The sequence below is a fragment of the Bombus bifarius genome, unplaced genomic scaffold, assembly GCF_011952205.1.
Source record: "Bombus bifarius isolate JDL3187 unplaced genomic scaffold, Bbif_JDL3187 scf7180000008165, whole genome shotgun sequence".
Lineage (NCBI taxonomy): Eukaryota > Metazoa > Arthropoda > Insecta > Hymenoptera > Apidae > Bombus > Bombus bifarius.
This window is the reverse complement of record NW_022884487.1, coordinates 2127642-2150873: the sequence shown is the minus strand read 5'-3', so window position 1 is coordinate 2150873 and position 23232 is coordinate 2127642. Positions and strand designations below refer to the sequence as shown.

At 32.7% G+C, this 23232-nt stretch overlaps 3 protein-coding genes and 1 long non-coding RNA gene across 4 annotated transcripts; 2 read left to right on the top strand and 2 right to left on the bottom strand.

The window, feature by feature from the left end:
- The first annotated feature begins 600 nt into the window (after positions 1 to 600).
- LOC117209000 lies at positions 601 to 2356 on the top strand. Its single transcript, XM_033450555.1, has 3 exons — positions 601 to 1270; positions 1468 to 1583; positions 1724 to 2356. The coding sequence occupies exons 1-3, from the start codon at positions 959 to 961 to the stop codon at positions 1887 to 1889; spliced, it is 594 nt and encodes a 197-aa protein (XP_033306446.1). The 5' UTR covers positions 601 to 958; the 3' UTR covers positions 1890 to 2356.
- LOC117208998 lies at positions 2296 to 5209 on the bottom strand. Its single transcript, XM_033450553.1, has 6 exons — positions 5087 to 5209; positions 4032 to 4159; positions 3527 to 3939; positions 3145 to 3468; positions 2658 to 3071; positions 2296 to 2586 (listed from the first exon to the last, which is right to left on the bottom strand). Exons 3-6 carry the CDS (start codon positions 3839 to 3841, stop codon positions 2371 to 2373), a joined length of 1269 nt encoding a protein of 422 aa, XP_033306444.1. The 5' UTR covers positions 3842 to 3939; positions 4032 to 4159; positions 5087 to 5209; the 3' UTR covers positions 2296 to 2370.
- Positions 5210 to 5386: 177 nt separating this feature from the next.
- Positions 5387 to 23006, top strand: LOC117208999 (basigin). Its single transcript, XM_033450554.1, has 5 exons — positions 5387 to 6130; positions 15444 to 15707; positions 19438 to 19686; positions 19962 to 20406; positions 21389 to 23006. Exons 1-5 carry the CDS (start codon positions 6058 to 6060, stop codon positions 21432 to 21434), a joined length of 1077 nt encoding a protein of 358 aa, XP_033306445.1. The 5' UTR covers positions 5387 to 6057; the 3' UTR covers positions 21435 to 23006.
- LOC117209002 lies at positions 10330 to 13636 on the bottom strand. The gene is made up of 6 exons (XR_004487825.1): positions 13568 to 13636; positions 13177 to 13494; positions 11674 to 12949; positions 11114 to 11596; positions 10753 to 10911; positions 10330 to 10643 (listed from the first exon to the last, which is right to left on the bottom strand). It is a non-coding gene; the product is annotated as an uncharacterized LOC117209002 (long non-coding RNA).
- Positions 23007 to 23232: the final 226 nt, after the last annotated feature.

The window sequence follows — 23232 nt, the reverse complement described above, 5'->3', positions numbered from 1 at the left end:
TTTTCATGCATATATTATACAAAATATTTTGGAATTTCATAAGTAACGTGACACGAATATCGTGATTGTGTTGGAAAAATATGAAGTAGATCTAAAAATGTAATATAGAAATTACAAGATATTTATTTGAAGCATACATATCGCAAATATTATTAAAATATTTGAATAGTCAATTATTTATTATATCAATAAGCCACAATATTTAGTGAGACCATTTCTAGTACTAACCGTACATTTAAGATTACTATTCATGCTATATACTATAATTGTTTATTAAGTGTATATTTTCAATAAATTTTTTGTAATTTATACATACATTTTCGAATCGGTTTCAAATTTTATTACTATAATAATAATAATAGTTGTGTCTCATTACAGTGCTGACGAAATTTCAAAAAATATTCAGAAAAAAATTCTATAAGTATTCGAATACTTTCGTAAACCTCTGTATATGTCCATATAAATACGTGTCGTGATGCTCTGTAATCTGTATTTAAATCATCTCGCTGGAATACTGTCTATAGTAATATATGTATGTATGTTTGGCATATGTGCCGATGATTATGAAAGTGACCTAAGACAAGAATCTAAAAAAAATGAGTTTATCACTTATTTTGCGATGCGTTTATTTGCGTAACAATAATTTGAAACCATCTTTGCGAAGTACCGTTGAATTGAGTCGATCGTTGTGTCGTTAAACAAAATTCAATTCATGCGTCAAGCGCAAAACTTTAAATATGTATCTCGAAATGTATCGAAAAAAATATATGACTTAGGCCACTTTCATAATCACCGGCATATATACGAGTGTACCGCGAAACAGCGATTGAAGTTAAAACGAGAGTTGAAACGTTAGTACTATAAGCCGGGTCAACATGGAACCCGTGATTAAACGTCAACGTATAGTGCTGCGCTGTTTTCCTTCTTAGAATTTTGTTTTTACAAATGACACGGAACAATGACACGCTCAAAGATCCAGATGATAAAAGTTTTTATATTTCTGTTGATCTTTCTATTAGAACGGAGCGCAGTATGTGATGGAAGTTTTAGGATAAACAGGGCTGTACCTGAATCAACGTCGCTAGATAAAGATTTTGTAATTCCGAAAAAAAATAACGCACAGACTTCTGTAAATGAAGAAAAACATCAACAAAATGCAGTCTTACCTGGTAGCACACCGATTCTCGAGGTTAACAAAACTGTGAATAATATAACCTCAAAACAGTCAGATGGTAATAAAACTGCACATATTACAGAAACAAGGAAAGAGGTTAGTGCTTGAAGTTTATCGAACAACAAAAATATAAACATTTCCTTGGAGTGATGTTTCTTTTAGTTTCTATCACTGTCTTTTGAATTTTGCAGTATATCTAACCAAAATGGGTTTGATTTCATGTACCTAGACATTTTAAAAAATAATTACAAAAGCTCTACTACTAAATCATTAATAATGTGAATTTTCAACAGCATGTGGGTGAAGGACATGCAACTTCTTTAAATGCTGGAGCTCTGAAGCGTGGTTTTTTTGTGTTTGTGGGGCTAAGTGTTCTTGTCTTGGCCTATATCGTGTTCCGTAGCTTTAGGTATATAGCATTTATTATGAGATTGAATTTCTCCTTTGATCATTAAATTTTAGATGCTTTGGAATCAGTAGTTACTGTTTTCAGCCTAAGTTGATGACTTAATTTTTGATTAAATATTTTCTTCGTATGTTATTTCATAGGTTAAATAAAACACGTGCCCAAATGGTCAGAAAATATGGTATTCTTGCACATAGACAAGATGTTGAGATGCGACCTTTGCCGTTAGATGAGGAAGATGATGAGGATACTACTGTTTTTGATGCCAGTAATGTTTTAACAAATAATGTTCAGCATCAAAATTTATAAGAATAATCGGCAGGAGGTACGCTGATTATTTTGTCACACAAATTTACAGTTTATGTAAAAATACTTTTCCTAAATGTGATGCTATTTAACAATCAAAATATACATCACGAATTTCTAGTATTCTTTCATATAAAATTGCTTGCTTTTGTGAAATTGTAACATGAAATATTCATTCATAGATATACTCATAGTTGTGAATTATATTTTCTGGCAATAGATGTTCTTTTATAAATGAAAATGAAACGACCTTATAAAACTTTCTTAATTTCTTAACCTAAATAAATGATAAGAAAAGAATTTTAAAACACTCATTATTCATAAAAGAATGAATAATGAATATCTATATCTACTCTTATACAAACTATATTTTACTTAAACTGTGTTGTTATAATTGAAATTATACAAATACAGATTGTCTATATTTTATTTAATGCTACACATTTAATAAATATTATGTATAAAATATACTTGTTTGTATGATTTAGAAAAATCCTTTTTCAACAGCATGTACAACAATATTTGCTAGTTTAAGCCTGCCCTCTTTTGTTTTAATGTATGATAATGTCCATATATCAGCTATATCTATTCCATTGTCATCTTTTATAAGATCTAAGTCAAATGCCTCAGACTCATCCAGTAAAGCCATTGGAATTATTTCCATTGCAAATATCATACCAAATACAAATTGTTCTTTTACCTATAATTAATTGATTTATGTGTTATTACTGAAAATTGTCACATTTACTGAGAAATATGAACACAATTTACCTCATTCATAAACATGTCCCATGAATATATGTTTCGAGGATCAGATCCAAGTAAAGTGATGGTATTGAATAGTTCGTTGTAATAAAATTGTAATAATATGTCAAATTTTTCATCCCAAAGTGCTTTATCAGTGCAAGAATAAAAAGTAGTTGAGAGATCTAAGACTGGGCTGGCACATCTTGCCAGTTGGAAATCAAGTATTAAAGCTTCATGTTCAGTTATTTTCCGGATCATATAATTTGGGATCCATGAATCACCTTGACTGACAACAGATGTTGAATGATATTTACGATTGCATAATTCAATTGCTTTTTGAAATAAATCCTGAACTTTATAAGACTTCAATCTTTTTTCCGCTTCACTATCAGGATATTCTATAGCTAAGGCATTTTTAGTAATGTCTAATATCTTCTCCTGAAAATAATTAATTAACATCATAATATCCTGCAAAGTTAAACATGGAAAATTATAAGATTAATAACCTTACATGGAATCTCTTGTACCAATTCCAATGTTCATTACTATAGTATGTTTCATGCAAATACTCTACAATTTCCCTAAATTCATGTGGATTTTGATCTTTGAATGCAAGAGAAACTGCATGAAATCTTGCTATACTTTTTAAAATCATCTTGAATTGCTCTTCATCTAGAGAATTTTGTCTACCTATTACTTCATAACCCAAAAAAGTGACATCCTCCAATGCTATAAAATCATTTTCACCATCCATAACAGAAGCAAAATGACGTGGAATGCATAATGCTTGAGGTTGATTTTTTTCTTTTACAAACATCTCGAATTTTGGAATTATCTAAAAAATATCTTAAATGAATGAATTTTATGAATGAATGAACTAATCATCTTTTTACCTTTGTATAAAATAGAATCTCATTGCTAAAAAATTCTGCACTTCTGTATGTCTTTCTTCTACCTTTATTCTTTGGTAGAGCTTTAACCACCAAACCAACTTGCACTTTTTTTCCATCTACCGTACCAGTGACTTTAATCTTATAAATTGTTGATAAATAATTGTCCCCAATGGTACTTGATCCACCAAATTCCCAACTCAATACATTCACTTCTTTTCCATTATGCACGGTATATAATATATCTTGTAATGTTTTCTCAGTAAAACAAGCACTTACTTCCTTTAATTTTGCGTGATCTTTATTGGTACTTGCCATAATTTTTGAAATTGTTGGAAAGAATATTCTTTTGGAATCTTCTTATAGAAATCTGAGTTGATATCGAAGTCCCTTCAAGAAGAAGTAGTTCTATTTATCTGGTGGTATCAATAATTTTTCCATTACTTTCCTTACACATAATGATAAGCAATTTAACAAAATCTATTTATCTTATCACAAGAGTACTTACAGATCTATTATTTCTGATTTAGTTGTATTATTCCTTTTTGTATGATGTTATAAATTTATTTAAATTGTTATTTATTTAAATTGTTACTTCATTGGAGAGAAAAAAATATGCTCTTTTAATATCTTTTTCTGTAATATGAATAGAATATAAGGTCAATAAAAGGATTACTAGAATAATTGAAAATTATGATAGACAAGATATATTCAATTCTTTTAATATATAACCAATATATAATACAGAAGTCAATTTTACTTTTGTATTAAAAGTTAATAACTTAAAAATATATCTTACATTTTTCGAATTTAGAAAGATTTCTATATATGTATACACTAATTTATATGACCCTGTCTATAAAAATCTAGTGCATTGATCAAAATTAATTTGAAAATATATTTTAAAAATTCCTTATTGTAAATAGATATTAAAAACAGATTACATATTTCTCAAATAAATTAATGACTTTTCTTGAAACAAAAATTTATATTGTGTATACATTTATAAGCGTATGTATAATTTATTTATTATGTAATATTTTTTATGAAATACTAATTTATGAATTACAATAAAAAAGTAATTTATCCAATTATGATAAATTAAAAAAAAACGATGAGGAATTTTAGCTCCTTTTCATTTTGTATGAGTTGACTATAGATATAACTTATAGATAACATTTAGTATATCAAAGAAGAAGTGTTGTTACAAATTTACTATATACATAGGTACATCTTTTACTCTATAAAATTTGTAAGTTCATGAAAACTCTTCTATTATTATATTTATTTCCTTAACTATACTTCAATACCTTTCTACACGAGTGAATATAAACAATTGAATTATAAAACTTTACACATAATAAATTAAATACTTTTGGGCTGTTTTTATGGAAAGCTCACTATCATTGAATAATGAACGAGCTTAAACGCATTAACATGTTAATTCAATCCACTAATCGACTAGTCTATTACTAAAATGCCATAATTTTGATCATCATGCTATAGAAATCTTTTAATATCTTAATTTATTACGTCATACTAGAGAGGAAATATTATACCTACAATACCAATATCAATAGCGTATTAGTATTTTGTCAATACGGGTTTGTACACCTATAATTTAAATTCCTTCCAGTAAACCATCCGATTTCCCAAAATTGGACATATCATAACAACAATCTCATTATATACTGTATCAACAAAAATATCTATATAATTCAAAAACTGAATTTTATTCTTTGTCATTAGCACATAAAATCGTAATATAAACTGTGCCTAAAAAATCTGGAGGTATCTATATTTTTTAGATGGAGATGTAGCACGCATGCGCGCGCGAGTCTTATTGGACAGCCGTAGAGGACGTGCGTGAGCAGTGTACGTCGGAGAGCGAAAAGGAGGGAACAACGATCGAGAAAGTAAGAGCGAAGTCCGCGCAGAAAATTAAAGCAGAAGACAGTGGGCAGCCATTTTTCCCTGACACTGCTGTTTCTGCGGCTCTGTGGTGCTAATTGTCGAATTTCTTAACGATTTCGAGTTCGAGACTCGAGATCCGGTAGGAATAAAAGGAGGAAACAGATGCTGTAAGACTGAGAGAATTTCGGTGTTGTTTTGTGCACACACCGAGATAAAAAAATAATAACCGTGCGAAGAGATAACGATAAGAGGAGTTGAGACGTCAATGATACGGCGTGGCTCGAAGTGACGAGTGCGTGTGTAAATGATCGGCAGAGAGTAGTGGGGCTTCATCGTAGTTGGCTGAGAGTGGACAGCCGAAAAGGAGAAGCTGTCTACAACGGGAAGGGTGTTGTAGGAAGGCGACAGTGACGGCGACGGTGACGACCAAGACAACGACGACGACGGCTAAGATACGACAATCACGGCAGCGATCACGAAAACGAAGATACGGCAGCCCTACATAGGTGTCATTATTCTGTGATTCGTCTAGGGATCCCTAGAAACTCGCCTCGTATCGAATCGTTAAGTATCGCAAAGTGCACACAGTCACGCGCCACCGCGTACATTAGCGCCACGAGATGGAGAGGCGAGCTGCTTTTGTGCTGCTGGGAATGCTATATTTAGCGGGCACCCTCGTCATGGTCCAGGCAGGTGAGATTTATCCTCTCTTTCGGATTGCCTACCATTCTGCCATTCATTTAGTCCATTTTACCATTTATTGTCTCTTATTCCTTTCCACCGTTGTCTTCTAGCGTTTGTTGTACACTCCCGTCACATTGTTAAGTCGTATTCGGAAACTATTCTTCCAACTTCCTTCTGTTTTAAGAAGATAGTACCTTCTTCCAGAAGTATTTGAACGGAATGAGATATTTGTCGAGTTGGAAAATTTTACGCGTTTTATAGTCTTCGGTTGTAGTGGGTGCGTGGTCTGACGAAGTGTCGTTCTGACGAATAAAACATCCGAGACACAATGTAAGACTGCTAGTAAGAATCTATGTATATATTTGATTATTCTAAAGGTGCCTTCAGACAATCAATAACATTGTCAATATTTCAAGGTTCTTAACATCATTGTATAATATTGACAATATTGTATCGGCAATATATAATGATTTTTTTAGTTGAGAATCTTGAAATGTTGATAATATATATTGATAGTCTGAGGGCACCCTAATGCATTTATTGGATTAGTTCCTTAGAAAACGTATTTACTGTATCCATAGATTATATGTGTGACTATAAAACATTGACGTACAGAGGGTGATATTACTAGCGAAGAATAAAGAATGTCAATCGAATCTCGTTTCTGGGAAAAATGTTCCTTGTAACAGACATTTCTCAGTTTTTCTCTCGTTTCTTTAAAATTTTCTGTGACAACAAATTTTTCTCTTCTCGCTTCAACATAATCATTACAATTATTGACATGTATCTTGATTATAATCTGACGAGTTTAAAAAATTCATTGGTACTACGACGTATATGTCACATGGTGTATAAAACGCATCCTTATCGTACGTGCTAATTGCAAGCAAAGTTTTTATTAAATTGAATACAGTTACACATTTTACATACTCCATATATAAAAATTACCGTTTTAAATTAAAAATATTTGTTTGAAATATAATTTCCGCGAATATTTCGCGTTAATGCAAGCGACATGTCTTGTTAGATTATGAAATTCTATTTTTAGTTTTGATTATACCGCATTGCGTTAGAAATGCGAGTATCTCAACGCGGCATTGAATATGTGATGCCATCAACTCATCCTCAACCACGACTCTTTCTATGAATTGTATGAATATTTGAACGACTTTCATCACCAAATTACATGGTGACTTTAAAACAGAATTTAGATATGGGATAACAATATTTCATAGTTCTCTATTCTCTCTCAGTAGCACTCACGTGTGTCCTAATCAACTGTCTTCCACGTATAGGTAAAATTACTTTTGGAATCGTTTCCATATCGATATTTGAAATTTTGTTCGAATATGATACATGTCGATGTGGTGATGTTTGGTAGTGTTTGTGCAGAAATTAATTCTAACTGTATCGAAGTTTATTGGCAATGGTACATAATTTCTTGATGCTATTACATATGCATAAAGATACATGTAAATGTATATACATATATTTTTTAATAATATAATATATACATATTTTTTTAAGTTAAATAGTGCGATCTATATATTTAATTTAAACAGTGAAATATATATATATCTTTTAATTTAAGTAATAAAGTATATATGTTTCTCTTTTACAGTGCAATAATATAATGTATTTTTATGTTGTTCAATATGTCACATAAAAGTGTGTAGGCAAAAATTTAAGCATGTAAGTTTGAAATATAATCCGGTAATCGGGTAAAGCAATGTATCGACTAAATTTTGACCTTTGCGGTCATTCGAGTTGCGCACCTCTGGTTATACCGACGCAAGACACCGGGATTCGGTCGCATTCGATGCAGCTACATTCCGAGAGACGTACGCAAAGTACCCACGCCAAGCAACTTTTGTTGCGTAACAATTGACCCTATTTTACTAATCCACCCAGAAAACTTTACTTACTTACTTTTAGTGATCGTTACATGGAAGTTAATGTTTGGTTGGTAATTACGTAAATCGCGAGATTTTCCATCATGATAGTACGGCCAGTTAAGTTTCGTTGATAAATACGCTATGATGCGTAGAACACGTTTTCAGCTATTATTTGCTAACTTTTATAACTACTTTTACTGCGATGTGTACAAGAAGTACATGTATAACCGTTCTTTATATTCAAAATCAATAGTTTCATTCGTTTATCATACATTTATCATCTATATCATAAGAAAAGAACACCAAAATTTTAAATCTTATTTAAAAACTACAGGAAAAAACAGGATGAGTGAGGTTTTTCATTTTATCAAGACTATACTTTTTTTCAGTCGATTTTGGAAATGAATATCTTTCTTCTTTTTTTTCTTCTTTTTTTTTATAAAACTTGATGAATTTATATATCTTGTTCCTTTCAAGGTCATATTAGAATGTTCCTACCAAGTGATATGGAATGCAGAAGATAAAAAGATGGTTATCAGGTTTTTTCTATGAAATATTCATTTATTAAACTGGAAGAAAACGTTCACAGAGCTGTGAAAATGTGTCGCGTGAAAAGTTTTCAAGCGTTCGTCAGAATACTTATATTTAGACCAGAGTCTACGAATATAATTTCCATTTTGTCTGCGTCGTGTTATGGGATGGGCAAGTCGAACGTTTTCGTTTTGATGTAAGTTCGAATTCTTACATGGTTATATTTGCAATTTTGTAAAATTGATATTCAGATTATCATAGATTGGCCGTTTATATTCTTAGTCCGCGTGTCTTGTTTATTGAAATGTAAACTTAACCTCCATTCTCTAGCACGGTGAATGTTTTCATCCGCTCTGTTTTGCCATTGCTTGCAAACCAGACGAGAAGAATGCTTACGTCTAACCCTGGGAGCGCCTGTCTATTTTTGACCCTTTAAGATGTACCATAGGATAATGCAACGGTAACAACGGCATGCAAACTTCAAACTCCATCGAACATATTTCTAAAATAATTTTCTGTGGTCCGTGAATCATTTTATTGCTAGAAAAAAGAGAAAAAGAATTTATATGAAATTCAAATTTATCTTATACCAGAATCGATTCTCTTTATTCACAAAATTTTCTTTATCGCGAGATCAATATCTACTGCTTTAAATGAAAAAGAACACATAATACAGATATTGACTTGGTTGCTTGTATTTTATATAGTCGAACATGTTATATATCATTCGTATGATAAATAAAATTTAAGAAGTAACAACATCGATTCTAAATAGTATTTTATATAAGTTATAAAAATATATGAGTTTGTGGATGTTCGTACATTTATAGAAAACTAAGAAAAGAAAAAATACAAAATTTGCAGAATGCACGTAATATGAAAAAGTTTAAAATATCCAAAAGTGTTCTCAGATTTACTAGATGAGAGAAATTCCTATTTAGGTTTCATTTTTTTAATCATTTTGATAAAAATCTAAATTTACATAAATATTCACAGTTTATAAATGATTTAAAAAGTGTTTCTAATTTTTCATCAAAAGGATTAGAGAAAATATCTCGATATCTGTCCATTATTCATGGTAGTGGGCATGAGTGCGCCGATCGATTCCGAATGTAAACGTTTTTTGCCGAGTTCACTATTCTATACCCTGTCCGTAGAACGCGAAGGCACGAACAATTTCGTGCGCTTCAATCGATCGCTTTCTTACGTGTTATTCTATCGATAAGTAAGCAGGCAGTGCTACCAGGCAACTAGAGTGACTAGCGACCCTCGTTTAACTAACTAGGGCGACGTTTTTGGTTTACTTGTTCCGCCATATATTCCCACATCAAGGATCGCTTTATGCATCACCAAAATAAATTCATTAGAGTATCTTTAGTTTATTACATAACTGTTACTCGATCGAACTGACTGAAAACTTTTGTCTTTCTGTATTCTAGGTCTGGGTTAGGTCTAGGTTAGAACTGATCTCAAATGCTAGTCACTACCTGTATATAGATAATCCATGGCGATTGATTAAAAGAATTCATTAAAAGTTTTATCTGAACTTATTGATTTCATCAGGCTTATTACTAATCTTTATTCTAAGAATGTTGAATAAATTGTTTTTTTGTTTCTCCATTTGACTTGTATGATTTTAAAAGATTGTCTTTTCAAATAATTACAATCCTATTGACGTTTTATTCTTCATCAGTTTCGGCTGAAAAGGAAAAGTTATGAATTGTTATTAATGTATCATCCGTTCGTGGAACGATAAGCTAATAATCTAATTATCGACGACTTAAGAATATATTATTTCTTAATGATAGTGTGAAGTGTAACGAGTCGTTATGGTGAATCATAATGCTTAGCAGATGCCCGACCTTTGTTACAGCTGCTGGCAAATACCACTATGATGTACACGGATTCGTATACAGTGTTGTAGCTTATTTATAATTTTACCGATTCGTCATCGAAATGGTAGGTCGTGTGACCTCGCGTACTCATTGCTGCTTTGCAGCTTACTTCTGTCGAGAATTAGGTAGGTTTATTCAATTAATTTAAAATACCCGTAATCGTTCTGGGGAGTTACATTATATTACTATCAAATTATTAACCTAAAACGGATTACGTATAAAATTAATATAGGTTATGGTCAGTTATTGATATGAAAGGTATTGGCTGAAAAGTAGGAAGAGTGAGTATTTTTTTATCGATATTACTTACCGATAATTCAAATAACATTTCTTTTGAGTTACGTTGAATCATCATAGAATTCTCATGCATGTTGACTTTCTATACAATATTATTCGTGTAAGGCGAAATTTGTTCGCAACAGACATCCTTACGAATTCCAATGGTGTGTAATTATGTGTAATTTTTGGACTGTAATTAGGTGGCAAAAAGAATGCATTTTAATGTACACGTAGGGAGCACGTAGTTGGATCATTTGATATTATTTAACATCACGATGCAAAACAGTGTTGTACGAAGTTGTTACAGAAATCCATGAAAACACCTGGCCCGAAATAATTGCTCGAATCGAGATGAAGCACTGTGTAACCTACTTTATTTTGGTTTAACTAACCTTTTCAAATAACTCAAAAAACTCATCCTCTTCGAATTTTAACTTGTAGGATTAAATTGTTTTGTTATTATGAATGTGTTAAGTTTGTTCCAACATAGGTAGGGATAACCCTAGTGATTTTCCAAGAAAATTATTAATGGGCTCATCTGATGTGGTTACTATGGAGACTCGAACACGAAAAAAAATGGCGGAAGAATTTCTCTTGTTCTGTACTTGTCATCCAATCAATGAATTTGCTCCATCTTCGAAGATCGAATATATTTGGCACTTAACCATGTTTACAATTCCAACGTTCTTCCTTCGTATGTCTTTTTCAGATACAGATTGGTACTGTAAATCATCGTATGCGTATCGTTGGCAAACGCGTATCTTGTGGCTACGTACCACTATCCCTCCCTGAGGATGACGTAAGAGAAGCAGGATCTCTTATTGACTGGTTGACGTAAACATACGTAAACACACGTAGATTGGCCCGTGTTTGCTCTATTTAAACACAAAATGGGACAAATTAAACAAAAAGGCAATTTGAGGATACTTCATCGCATTTCAAACTTAATTACCCGCTCATTTTCTTTGTATGTATTAGGTCGGAAGGTGTATTCCCATCTGAATTGCACGCGATCAAGTTAGATACTATTTCAGGAGGCAACCTGAATTTTGTTACGTCATTGAATTAGTCGAATAAAGTATGAAAATTACGGTCTTTGTAAAAGAGTAACCAGAGACTTTAAAAAAGCTTTTTTTTTTATCAAAGTTTTTCTTATTCGTTGAAGTTATAAAGCGATAAAAGAGGCGTCTTGTATAGGTTGGGAAGTTTCATTATGTTTTTCACGTCTATCTGGTGAAAGTCATTTAGAGAAGATTAAATTGACAACTTTGTTGAAAAAGGCATTTTTATCTTCTACTATAAACTACAAATCTTGTTCACCTTTACAAATACTGGTATCTTCTGAACGTTTATGTTTGTTTAGCTACTGGCTTTTCCGATATCGGATTTCAAGCGCTACATGTCTCGTTTAGCTCGAGATAATATCGAAACTCGAGGACAAGACAGAAGGTTATGCTAGAGGAAAAATCATTTAAGTAACTCGTGTACGGAATTGGTTTGCGTGATAAATGAAGCATAAGTTTGCCTGAGAACATAATCTTTAGTTTGAGTTTAGAGATATTTGTTGGTCTTGTTAAATGACTAACTTTCTATTAATTCTAAGTCAATATAGATTGATAACTTCTTTCCAATGCTTATGGACAATGCGTTACTCATCGATATTGTTCATTTTATAGGTCAAACCTTTTAATCTGAATAATGTTTGATTTAGTCATTCAGAATAATCTCTTGTAAACATTTTATAAAAATTGTTTTTCTCTTTTGCATTTTTGTACGTCAGTGATTAATTTATATAAATACTGATTATATCACTAAAACCGAACAATTACGTGCTTTTGTATATTCGTGTATACGTACTTTTTCCAAGAATTATAAAACATGTACGAAGTTGTTCAATTCCTCAGTAGTTTCACTTATCTGCTGGGCTTATTAGAGCAGAAAAATTGTAATGTATTCCTATTGGAAAAACTCTCTAGCTCTACTTTCTTACATCAGGCTGATGAGTTTATCAGGAGATGCAACGACCGTCTTTTAAGCGACCCATATTTGAAATTCATTTATCTTCTAAGCTTGTTGGTTAACGTGCGAGTGAATTAATAATGTGACGAAATTGGATGGACTTGGAAACATCATGTGCGAATTGAGTTCGTGATAAATATGTTTGGTCACTATGTGAAAAATTTGGTCATTCATTCATTCAGCCTGCTAACTTCATTCTTATTTAGAATCTGAAATGAAAAATAATAATATATAAGTTGAATAAAACATAATAAATAAGATGAATAATTCATTTTTGAAACTTGAAACTAAAATTACTGCTTTAACTCTTTGATTGCACGAACCATATGCTTATCTTTTCTTTGAACGAGTTCAGTGGTTTCAACTTTATAATGGTTAGAATAGAATGGACATTGTCAGGATAGTAGAACGTGTTTATGTGCATTGGCTATCTTACGTTTGTGCTTCATCTCGCGAGTATGTGCAAGTCCAACTTGCCAAATTGCGTCCTAGATCACGGAGCGTCCCAATTCCTGCGTCCTCCATCGTCTTCTTTATATTTTTGCATAAAGAGACGTTCGAAGATCTTCCGACTCCTCTCGCATGAGTTCCTGTGAGCGTTCCACATGGAACTCGGTATCTCCAGTCCAAACAAAAAGTGATACTGCGTAGTTCCAGTTCGGTCCAGTTGGAGTCAGTTCGTTGTTCGAATACAATAAGTCCTCTTCTGCCGGAATATTTTTACTTCGAATTAAATGTACATTTAAGTTTATTTCTAAAACAAAGAAGTTATGCGAAAGCATTAGCTACCACTACAATTCGTTTGTTTAAAATTATAAATTATAAACCTTTGATATTTTTGTGATAATATTTAGGTTAGGTTTTCCAACAATCATTTCTAGGGAAAAATAAATGAAATCAACTATAATGTTAATAAAATTAAGGAAATATAATCTAAAGGGTTATTCAATTTCGAAGTCATTTGGTCATTTTTGGTAGAATTCCAAAGATCGAGTTTCCTAACGTTATTAAAACCGTCAAAGATCGATTCTGCGTCAGTGGTGCCATTAGAAGTCGCATGGTCGGTCACGCGGTAACAGTTTGAATTACGAATGAACGCCAGGCTTCCAACTCCCTTTTATAACCACGCCTAGGTAGAGCCACATAATTCTGCAATATAGTCACTTCTGATGCTGAGGGTCATACGGCACGTGTTCTTCGTGCTATCGATCCCTTTTCCATCCTACTCTGCGTTCTAGTACACCTCCGACTTTGTAAACAGAGTGGCTCGACTTGTTCTTTATCTTATCCGTTTTCTCTATAAACTTCTGACGCTTCGCATCTTTCTCTTTGTTCTTTCTATCTGTCTTATAAAATTTCGTAATTAAAAACTTAAATTATAAATTCGTTAAACGACTGGCGATGATCTTCGATCTAGAAATAACTGTTGAAATAAAGGTCATTAGATTATATTCCTAATATAATTGCGTTAAGTAAATGTTTAAATTGCAAACAATCATCGATTCTTATAGATGTCTCTTGGTCGCGGTATATTCTTAAATCGGTTAACAAGGAAGGCAGAAGCCAGTAAAGCCACTTTATAGGTCAGCCCGATGTGTTCGTAATTATCAGTCTCTTTTCCCTGAGCCTGCATGCATTATAATTTCATCTGGTCGAGTTGGTGTCTACGAGGACGACGGGGTGTTGTAAAAGAATAAATCGCTAAAAATAAATAGGAATTGCCGAGCGTGTATGTCCTCTGCCCCGTGGAACCGGATCAACGTGTTCGTTACCGATGTTCCTGCATTCTTGTCGCTGCACCGTCGTGATTGACTTTTTGGCGCCGGCCGGTTCCGACTCACCGTTGCGAGTCCATCTACTAGAGTGCTATTTTCTACCGAATCAGAAGTGAAGAAAGCCATGTTCGATGCATAGCAGGAAAATTCCTTCTTTAGCCTCTTTTATTTATTATTATATTTAGTTTACTTCCTTTCTGGATTCCGTATACTATGCAAAAATACTCCGTATACTCACGCAAAAATAAGCAGGAAGAATTTAGGGACATTTTGAAGAAATGTTAGAAAGCGATTATACGTATATATAATGAAGATTTAGTAATTATTCCTTTACGATTAAGAATATAAAATAAATATAAAAGTACTTAAACACTTACTATGAATGGAACTTTTAATGAATTTATTATGTGTGGTACGGAAAATATTTTTAAATTTTATTAGCACTGTAATGAGACAAGACTGTTATTAGGAAAATTCGGAACCAGTCTGAAACATATTTTGAATAATTCACAAAATTTTCTATGGTAAGTGTCTGAGTACTATCATGAGCCACTGTAGGTAATATAAATTGTTTTCTTAAAGAAGGAAATATTTATAAAAAAAATACAACGTTAGAATAACACTACTATAAACAGATTTCAAAGCTCTACAAGGAAAAGTTATCACATGGTATAATACATTATGCAGCACCATGATGCGATTAATAACTAGGAAACTTTAAAATTAAATCCCAATTGATCACGTGTGATCAGACCTTATATTGAAAAAGCCTGCCGTAGACTTAGCAAAAGAATGACTATATCTCTTCAGGAACAGCACACTCGTGATCTGTTCCTCGTAGAAACCAGATGCTCGTACAAGTCATTATCTCCGGATGGTTGTTGTCGTACACCCCTTGATGTGTGCTCGTATGTTCTTCCCGATAAAGTAACCTACAAGGGAGCATCGGTCGTGCACGAGAATCAACCTTGGTCGATCGAGTGTAGCGACTTGAAGCCGGACGATATGATCAGATGGACCAGAAACGGACAATCGTTGGAACCAGAGCTGGCTAGTGGTCAGCTGACGGTTCAATCGCCGGTGGGAACAGGAAGCAGCACTCTGCGGGCAATGCATGCTACGGATAGCCACCATGGGGATTATAAATGCACGCAAGACAGCGACGAGTTATTTCATCTGTGGATAAATTTTGGTTCGTATATGTCGAGCTCCCTTCGCTTATAAATTTTAGACTGCGGATTTCAATGCGTTTTTAGGAAATCTAGAAGTGTAGAATTCACAGAATGCGCATAATATGAATAATGTATAAAATATCCAAGGTGTATAGTGCTTCCATAATATTTGGCAGGCAAAACAATTTCTATTTTTTAATTATATTTGTGAAAATATGAATTTGTATAAAAATCGGCAGTCTATTTATATTTTGCTATAATATCACGCTATTTATACTTATATTCTGCTATAATGTTGTACATTTATTTACATGCGATACTGCCCGTATAAGCGTCTAAATGTTTGTTCGTCTTGAGTCTCTATCTTCATTAGGGGCCTGTTCCACAATTTCTGCATCAGTTGCACACGTTGCAGCATACTTCAGTGTGTATAGGTTGCTTAATTTACATTTATTTTCGTGCATTGTAATTCTCAGAATATATAACTAGCTCTTGGAATTGTCTCTTTTCTTATGCATTTATGGGAAATCTGAAGGTGCAAAAATTCACTCAATGCATATAATATAAAAAAATGTATAAAATATCCAGAGTAGAGTATTTATTATAATATCTGGTAGATGAAATAAATTTCTATTTACGTTTCATTTCTTCCGTTATGTTTATAAAAATACAATAATGCATAAAAATCCGTAGTCTATCTATATGAAATAAATACGCATGTCAAACACGATGAAGAGAGATACTAGGGATTTTTAAAAAATGCTTTTCGATAACTGGCCAACTTAGTGAAGCGCTATCATAATTACGTATCCAGACACGATCTGCAAATGTTTATTCGGGCAGTACTGTAACTATTTTTTAAATATTTACGTACCCTGATTGTGCATTTTGTGCTTGTTGTCTGTGTATGCATTTTGAATAATACTTGTTTGTCTCTCCTGCATGTAAATGTAACGTAACAGATGCTTATATAATTCTTGTTGCACACAAGGTTCTGGAATGTTAATTTTAAGAGTAATTGAAGGTGTAACAGAAGATTATAGTCTGTTTGAAATCAACTGGAAATCGCTCCAACATTGTATGCCCGCAACATTTGTATAACTTGTAAAGCTTTCACCATTCTTCAACTGTATTATGGGATACAACACAAATATTGCGTTAATTTGCACAAAGCAGAAAGATTCATATTAATGAATGTATTGACATAACTTATACAATTATTATATAGAGCTATTTTCATTGATCAAGTTTCAAAATAACGCTATAGCAAAAGCGTTATTTTGAAGGATCTTCTTATTTTTGTTTAAGTATCAAGCATACTCTTTTTTCAAATCTCAGTATTTTAAGACAGCTTTATAGAGCAATATACCGCAGGCGGTTGTTTCTAAATAGGTACTTGTCCGACTTTCAGGTGTCATCACTGTCCTAGATTCGAATTTGTTGAAATTGCCATACCTGTAAATTTCTCGAATCGATGAAGAGACATATTGCTAATGACTATCCATCGACTGTCATCGATCAATCCTTCATTCATTAACCCATACGAAAGTTCAGAGTTCACTCTGGGATTAGGATTATGAATCTTATGATGTTCGCCCGTTGTTCGAGCTTCTAAGTATATTTGTTTATGTGAATGATAATTAGTAATAGTAATAATAATACAATTATACAATTATTTGAGATACTCAGTCTTTTTCACACGTTACATGATGATGTTACATGATGAAACGTATTTTATGACTTGTACAATTAACGTGGAGCTCTATACTATTGTACTCTTTCTCTTCTGATGACGCATGGTTTTATGACTACGTAGTGGTACAAACGTAAATGATAATTAATCGCGACTAATAACCATCCTTGGCTTGTTAGTGCTTGTTACTGCTTTTATTGACTGTATCATATGAGATGGAACAATGGCCCAGAGAGTACAACTGCTGGTGGACATTGCTGTGACTAAACAGAATGCGTTTCTTATGATCGAATGTGCAGCCTATCTAGTTCGAGGATACAGTAGTATTCAAACTACGAAGTATTAAAACACATTTAGAAAGCTTGTATGAATATATAGTGGAATATATATATGTAAAATGTATTTGTACACCACTATATTTATTTTTGTATTTATATACCTACTAGTTAATTAATTCCAACTGTAAAAAATTTCATATCATTTAGTAATGCTTTCATATAATTCAAAATTTGATATTACTGAAATAAAATTTGGAACCTAATAAAAAACGTGTCATGGGAAAATAAGGGTGTGCACAGATACATGTACACTATGTACAAATACTTTTGTACTGTATTATGTGTTATATAAAACATTTTGAAATTTCATTAACACTGTAAGCAAATACAATTATTATGGGTGTATTGGTAAAGGTTGAAACAAATGTAAAAATGTACATAGAAACTACAAAATATTTGGTCAAACTACATATATATTTCCCAGAGAGCACAAAAATATTTGAACAGTCAATCATTCGTTATATTAATAAGCCACAATATTCAGTGGGACTATTTTTAACGCTTACTATATGTTTAGCATTGTATATACTAATTTTTTTGCTAAATATATATTTGCAGTAAACGTCTTAGACCTTCAATATACGTTGTCAGATTGGTTTCAAATTTAACCAATATAATCATGTCATTCATACCAACTATAGTGTTAATGATATTCCAAAATATTTCATATAACACATACATTATGTAGATAAATATAATTTTTTATGGTAAATGTTCAAGTACTTTCATGAATTGATATATATATAATCTTCAGATACCTGTTCTATATACCAGTTCCATGATGTAATTCAAACGTTACAGTGTTTTGCTGTCCATTTATATCACTGCTACTGTTTGTTTGCAATTCTTATCTTCGCTAGGCGTTTATTGTCCCGCGAGTGAAGAAGCTTTGAAAAGCCTTGAGTACATTATTTCATTCTTGCAGCTGCCAGTATCTAACTGTACTTGTATTTCCAATTATTTCTTAATATGATAAATATTTGTGCCAATTCCGAATTTAATGACGCTTGAAGATTCTTAGAACTTGAAGATTAATAGAAGAACAAAGATGCAATTAGATTTATCTCTGTGTAAAACTGTTTTGCTAATAAAACATTAGCTGACTGTGTTAAGGAAATTGTTGTGTAAAGAAAATCTTTAAAATGCGTATCTTGCATGGAATAAACAATACATTAAGAATCTCTTTATTTTTATTTGTTTAATTAGTGAACTCATAAGGTATTTGAGCGAAGCAAAGACTTTGTACTTTTTGGTATATAATAATATTATAATATATAATAATATAATATATGTATTTTGAAACTGCTAGTATATTAAAGAACTGTATTAAAGAAGATGTAACAGATTGTTTTATCCGGGAGTAAATCGATTCTCATGTTGCTTTTGTTAAAAATTTGAAAGATAACGATGGTCTGGACTGTTCTGATAAGAAATACTATTAAAGATAAGAAACGTAGGATCTTGAATACCTTGAGAAATTTTGAAAAATACGTTATATAATTCGCATTAGGAATACAAATTGAATTTATAAACTCGGAGAAACGACTGAAGTTATTTTTGTTTTACTAAACAAAAATTGTGAAATTAACAAGCGTATGAACTGATGTTGGTTTGTGCTATGCAAATAGCATAGCAAGTTTGTTATTTAACAGCATTTTATGTGAAGAAGAATAAATAACTTTTGATATGAAGTAACAATTTGGTTTCTTTATGAGACAGACAAGAAGATCAGAATACTTACAGCCACGGATGTTCCAATGACATTAGAATGCGCAAACAAAAGTGCAGGGGAAAAGCTGCAATGGTTTAAGCAAGATATTCCCATCCATAAAGCATTAGCTGGTAACGAAGATTTAATTAAACTGGATAACGAAACAGGCACCTTGGAAGTTTTGAAGATCTCAGAAGCTGTGTATGGAAATTATACTTGTAAAGGAACCAACTATACCACAAAGTACGGGATCGTACGTAAGTATACCCTTAAAATCCTTATTCTTAAGGGTTTCAATTCTTTCTACAATACAAAACCTGCCTTCCTTCTTCTTTTTAGTTTTTAAATTTAATTTTAGTCGAATATTTATTATTTTCATTTTATTTTGTTTTTTTATAACAATATTGTTAAATATTATATCATCTTTGAAAAATAATCTTTTACAAAGACTCCAGAATTCTGATATATATTTTACTATATTTAATTTTTCTATTAATTTGTTTACAATATTAAAAATCTTGTTTATTTGCAGCAAAACCTACTGCATACCTTCCTGATTCGACAAGTGTGGTGGAAGGAGAGAAGTTGCATTTAACATGTGCCGGTAAACAGAGTCCTGGTATTAAGGTATCATGGACATTTGGAAACCAGAATTACACGCGCAGCGCTGGTCGCGTTAAGCTCGGATGGGACCATGAAAGAAATATCTACGGAGCCGTCTTAATGGTTGAAAATATCGAGATGGACGATCGTGGTAACGTTTCCTGTAGGGTATCCTATAACTGGTCCGATACTGCTGAATCTCACGTGGCAGAGGCCCAAACATTCCTCAGGGTCAAAGACAAGCTCGCCGCACTCTGGCCCTTCTTAGGCATTTGCGCAGAGGTTATTGTTCTGTGCGCTATTATCCTAGTCTACGAGAAGAAACGAAACAAGGCTGAACTTGAGGAATCTGATACTGATCAGAGTCCTGACACGTATGTATATTCTTCACTTTTACTTGTTTCTTATTCAGTCTCAGATAATTATGGCAGTATAGTGTTTTCTCAATTTTGATTATATCATTCTAGCGCATCTTGTAAAAAAAGCCTTTATTTCATCACTAAAACAAGCAATCTTAATAATCTTGATAACAAAATCTAATGTACTTTCTATTATTTCGTTAGGAAACCATTAAATTTAAAAACTTCTTTTTAAAAAAAAGCTGGAGTCAAATAGTCAAAGTTGGAAAAAGTTGATATACCGCAGAGTTACTAAGATTCAAACTTGAAAATCTGTTTGAAATTTATTTATTAATATATACAGGGATCCGGGTACAAGCACAGGAGACGATAGACTAGAATACTATATACCACTGCGCGGACCTCTTCCACCCTCTAAACTTCCTGTCGATTCCCCTGACACGCCATCGACGCAGAAAATCCCAGGTCACAGGACGATCCAGTTGAATTCCTTCCCCAAAAAACCACGCCGTTTGTCTGCACCGGCGCGGTTGTATCTCTCCCGCTATTACTTTAAATCTTTCCCTCTGACGTCGTGCCATCGCTTTCAGCTTTACTGGCGCTTACTCAGAAAATTGAAAGTAAAGATATATGAACGCAAAAATTTTTATTTAAAGAGTACGAAGCGTACAGTTAAATATCCTTTAAACTATGCTTGAAACTTCTTTATATAGATTATTTCATAAGTAGGTAGTCAAACATTTAGATTATATCAATATGGAATTATCTCAGAAATATTCTTACAACTATTTTCATATTTTTTAAAGCAAATAAGGTAAATATCTAAATTTTCTTATAGTGTTACCAGTTCTTAAAAAATCTTGTACAAAATAATACGTTACCACATATCGATTAGCGTATCCGTGTCCCGTCTCATCGTGTATGACTCATTCTCGTGACCAGTTTCACCTTCGAATAGTATTAACTGTTTAATAATTGGTTTTATCTCGTCCCGTAGCAAGCCAACACCCAACAAGGATTCTGACGTTAGGCAAAGAAAATGAAGGAAGAAATAAAAAGCGGCGGACGAACGAGAGCGATGCAGGATAGTGGAACGGATGTGAGGGAATGATCGTGTGGCATATGCCGAAGTGACAATATAGATAACTGTTACAAGGATGAGGGACAGCGGGGTAGGACAAGAGAAACCAAATAAGCAAGCAAACAATTCTGTAACAAGAGAAAGACATCACCTAGAAGAGCATACACAAGTATAGAGAATAAAAAACGAAATAATAAAGAAAAGAAACGATAATAACGTTTTCAGTGGACTGGTTAAGCTCAGGAAGTGAAGCCCCGACCCCCGGGCGTTCGAATGCATACCTGCGTGGAAACAGGCTTGCCTGTACACAGAGAATGTTAGCGCGCGCGGAATTACAATTTACTAACAGATTTAAATTAAGCCTTATTATCGTGTTCACTCCATTTATCAAATGTTCGCCTGTCCGTACTCTCTTACTACACTGCTTTGATCGACGATCGAGAAGAAATAAAAAAAAAGAAAAACGATAAAAAAATATATTGAAGAAAAAACAATGTGCTGCTGATCTTACGCGTCGTATGTATCTATAAAAAGATGGGAGTGCGCGAGAGCGTAGAGAAGATGAAAAAGAAGAGAAACGAGAGTAAGGTTAGGAAGAAGAGGGAACGAGAGAAAAAGATCGAGAGGGCGTGAAAGAAATGTTTTAAGTATGTGTGTGTCTGTGTGTGCTTGCATACGCTTGAATGAAAGAATGCAATAGCGACGAACAGAAGTAAAAAAAAAACAAAAAAAAAAGAAAAAAAAAAGAAAAAAGAACGAACTAGTCGAAACGGTGCATACTCGCCAAATGCAAACGTGCACGAGAATGAAATGAAACGTTTTTATTATATTTCCTGCTTGTACGAATAAATAAATAAATACATACATACATACATACATACATACATACATACATACATACATACATACATATATATATATACATACATATATATACCACATTCAAGGCGCATTTATTCGTTAAGGTATTTTCTGTAAAGAGTACTTGTTTCCCGTACTCTTTAAGGATAAAAGTATAAATTCACTGTTCTGTTCATGCTTTTTGGCGGGTATGTCTGGTACGTGATTCAGAGCGTGTAGGCACTTGTTTCTCATACTTCGTACTATGTGATGGAAGAAACGAAAGAATAATTTTATGGCAGGACCGAAAATATATACTCGATACTAGTTACATAATAAATAGTATCGAGGAAGGCAATGCGTGCTATAATTAGCTTCCGAATACATCAGACTTTCGAAGGTACAATAAAAAAAACAGCTTACCTGGTGGTGTCGCCTTATAATTATAATTATTATTATTATTATTATTGTTATTATTATTATTATTATGATTAATATTATTATATTATTATTATTAATTATATTGATCTTAAATATTCCATCGTTCATGGAGAACACGTCGGAAGTCATAGTTTTGCGCGCAACGCCTTGTTAACGACGTTAATGTAATATTAATTCTGTAATATTATTGCCATCGTTACTACTGCTGCTATTATCGTTATTATGATTATTACAAGTATTATCGTTAATTTTATCACTATTGTAATAATTTATGATCCGTACCAATACGATTGTCTTATCGACAGTATCGTCATTGTAAGTATTACTGTTTCTATAATGATCCATTTAAGAACTAGCAAAAGTGCAATTTAGATACTCGGTGAGAAATTTCTATTTGCGGGTGCTACTTGTTATGTCTTTTATGTACTTCTATCATTGTCTCTAATGTTGCCATTATTATTATCAGCACTATTGTTGAT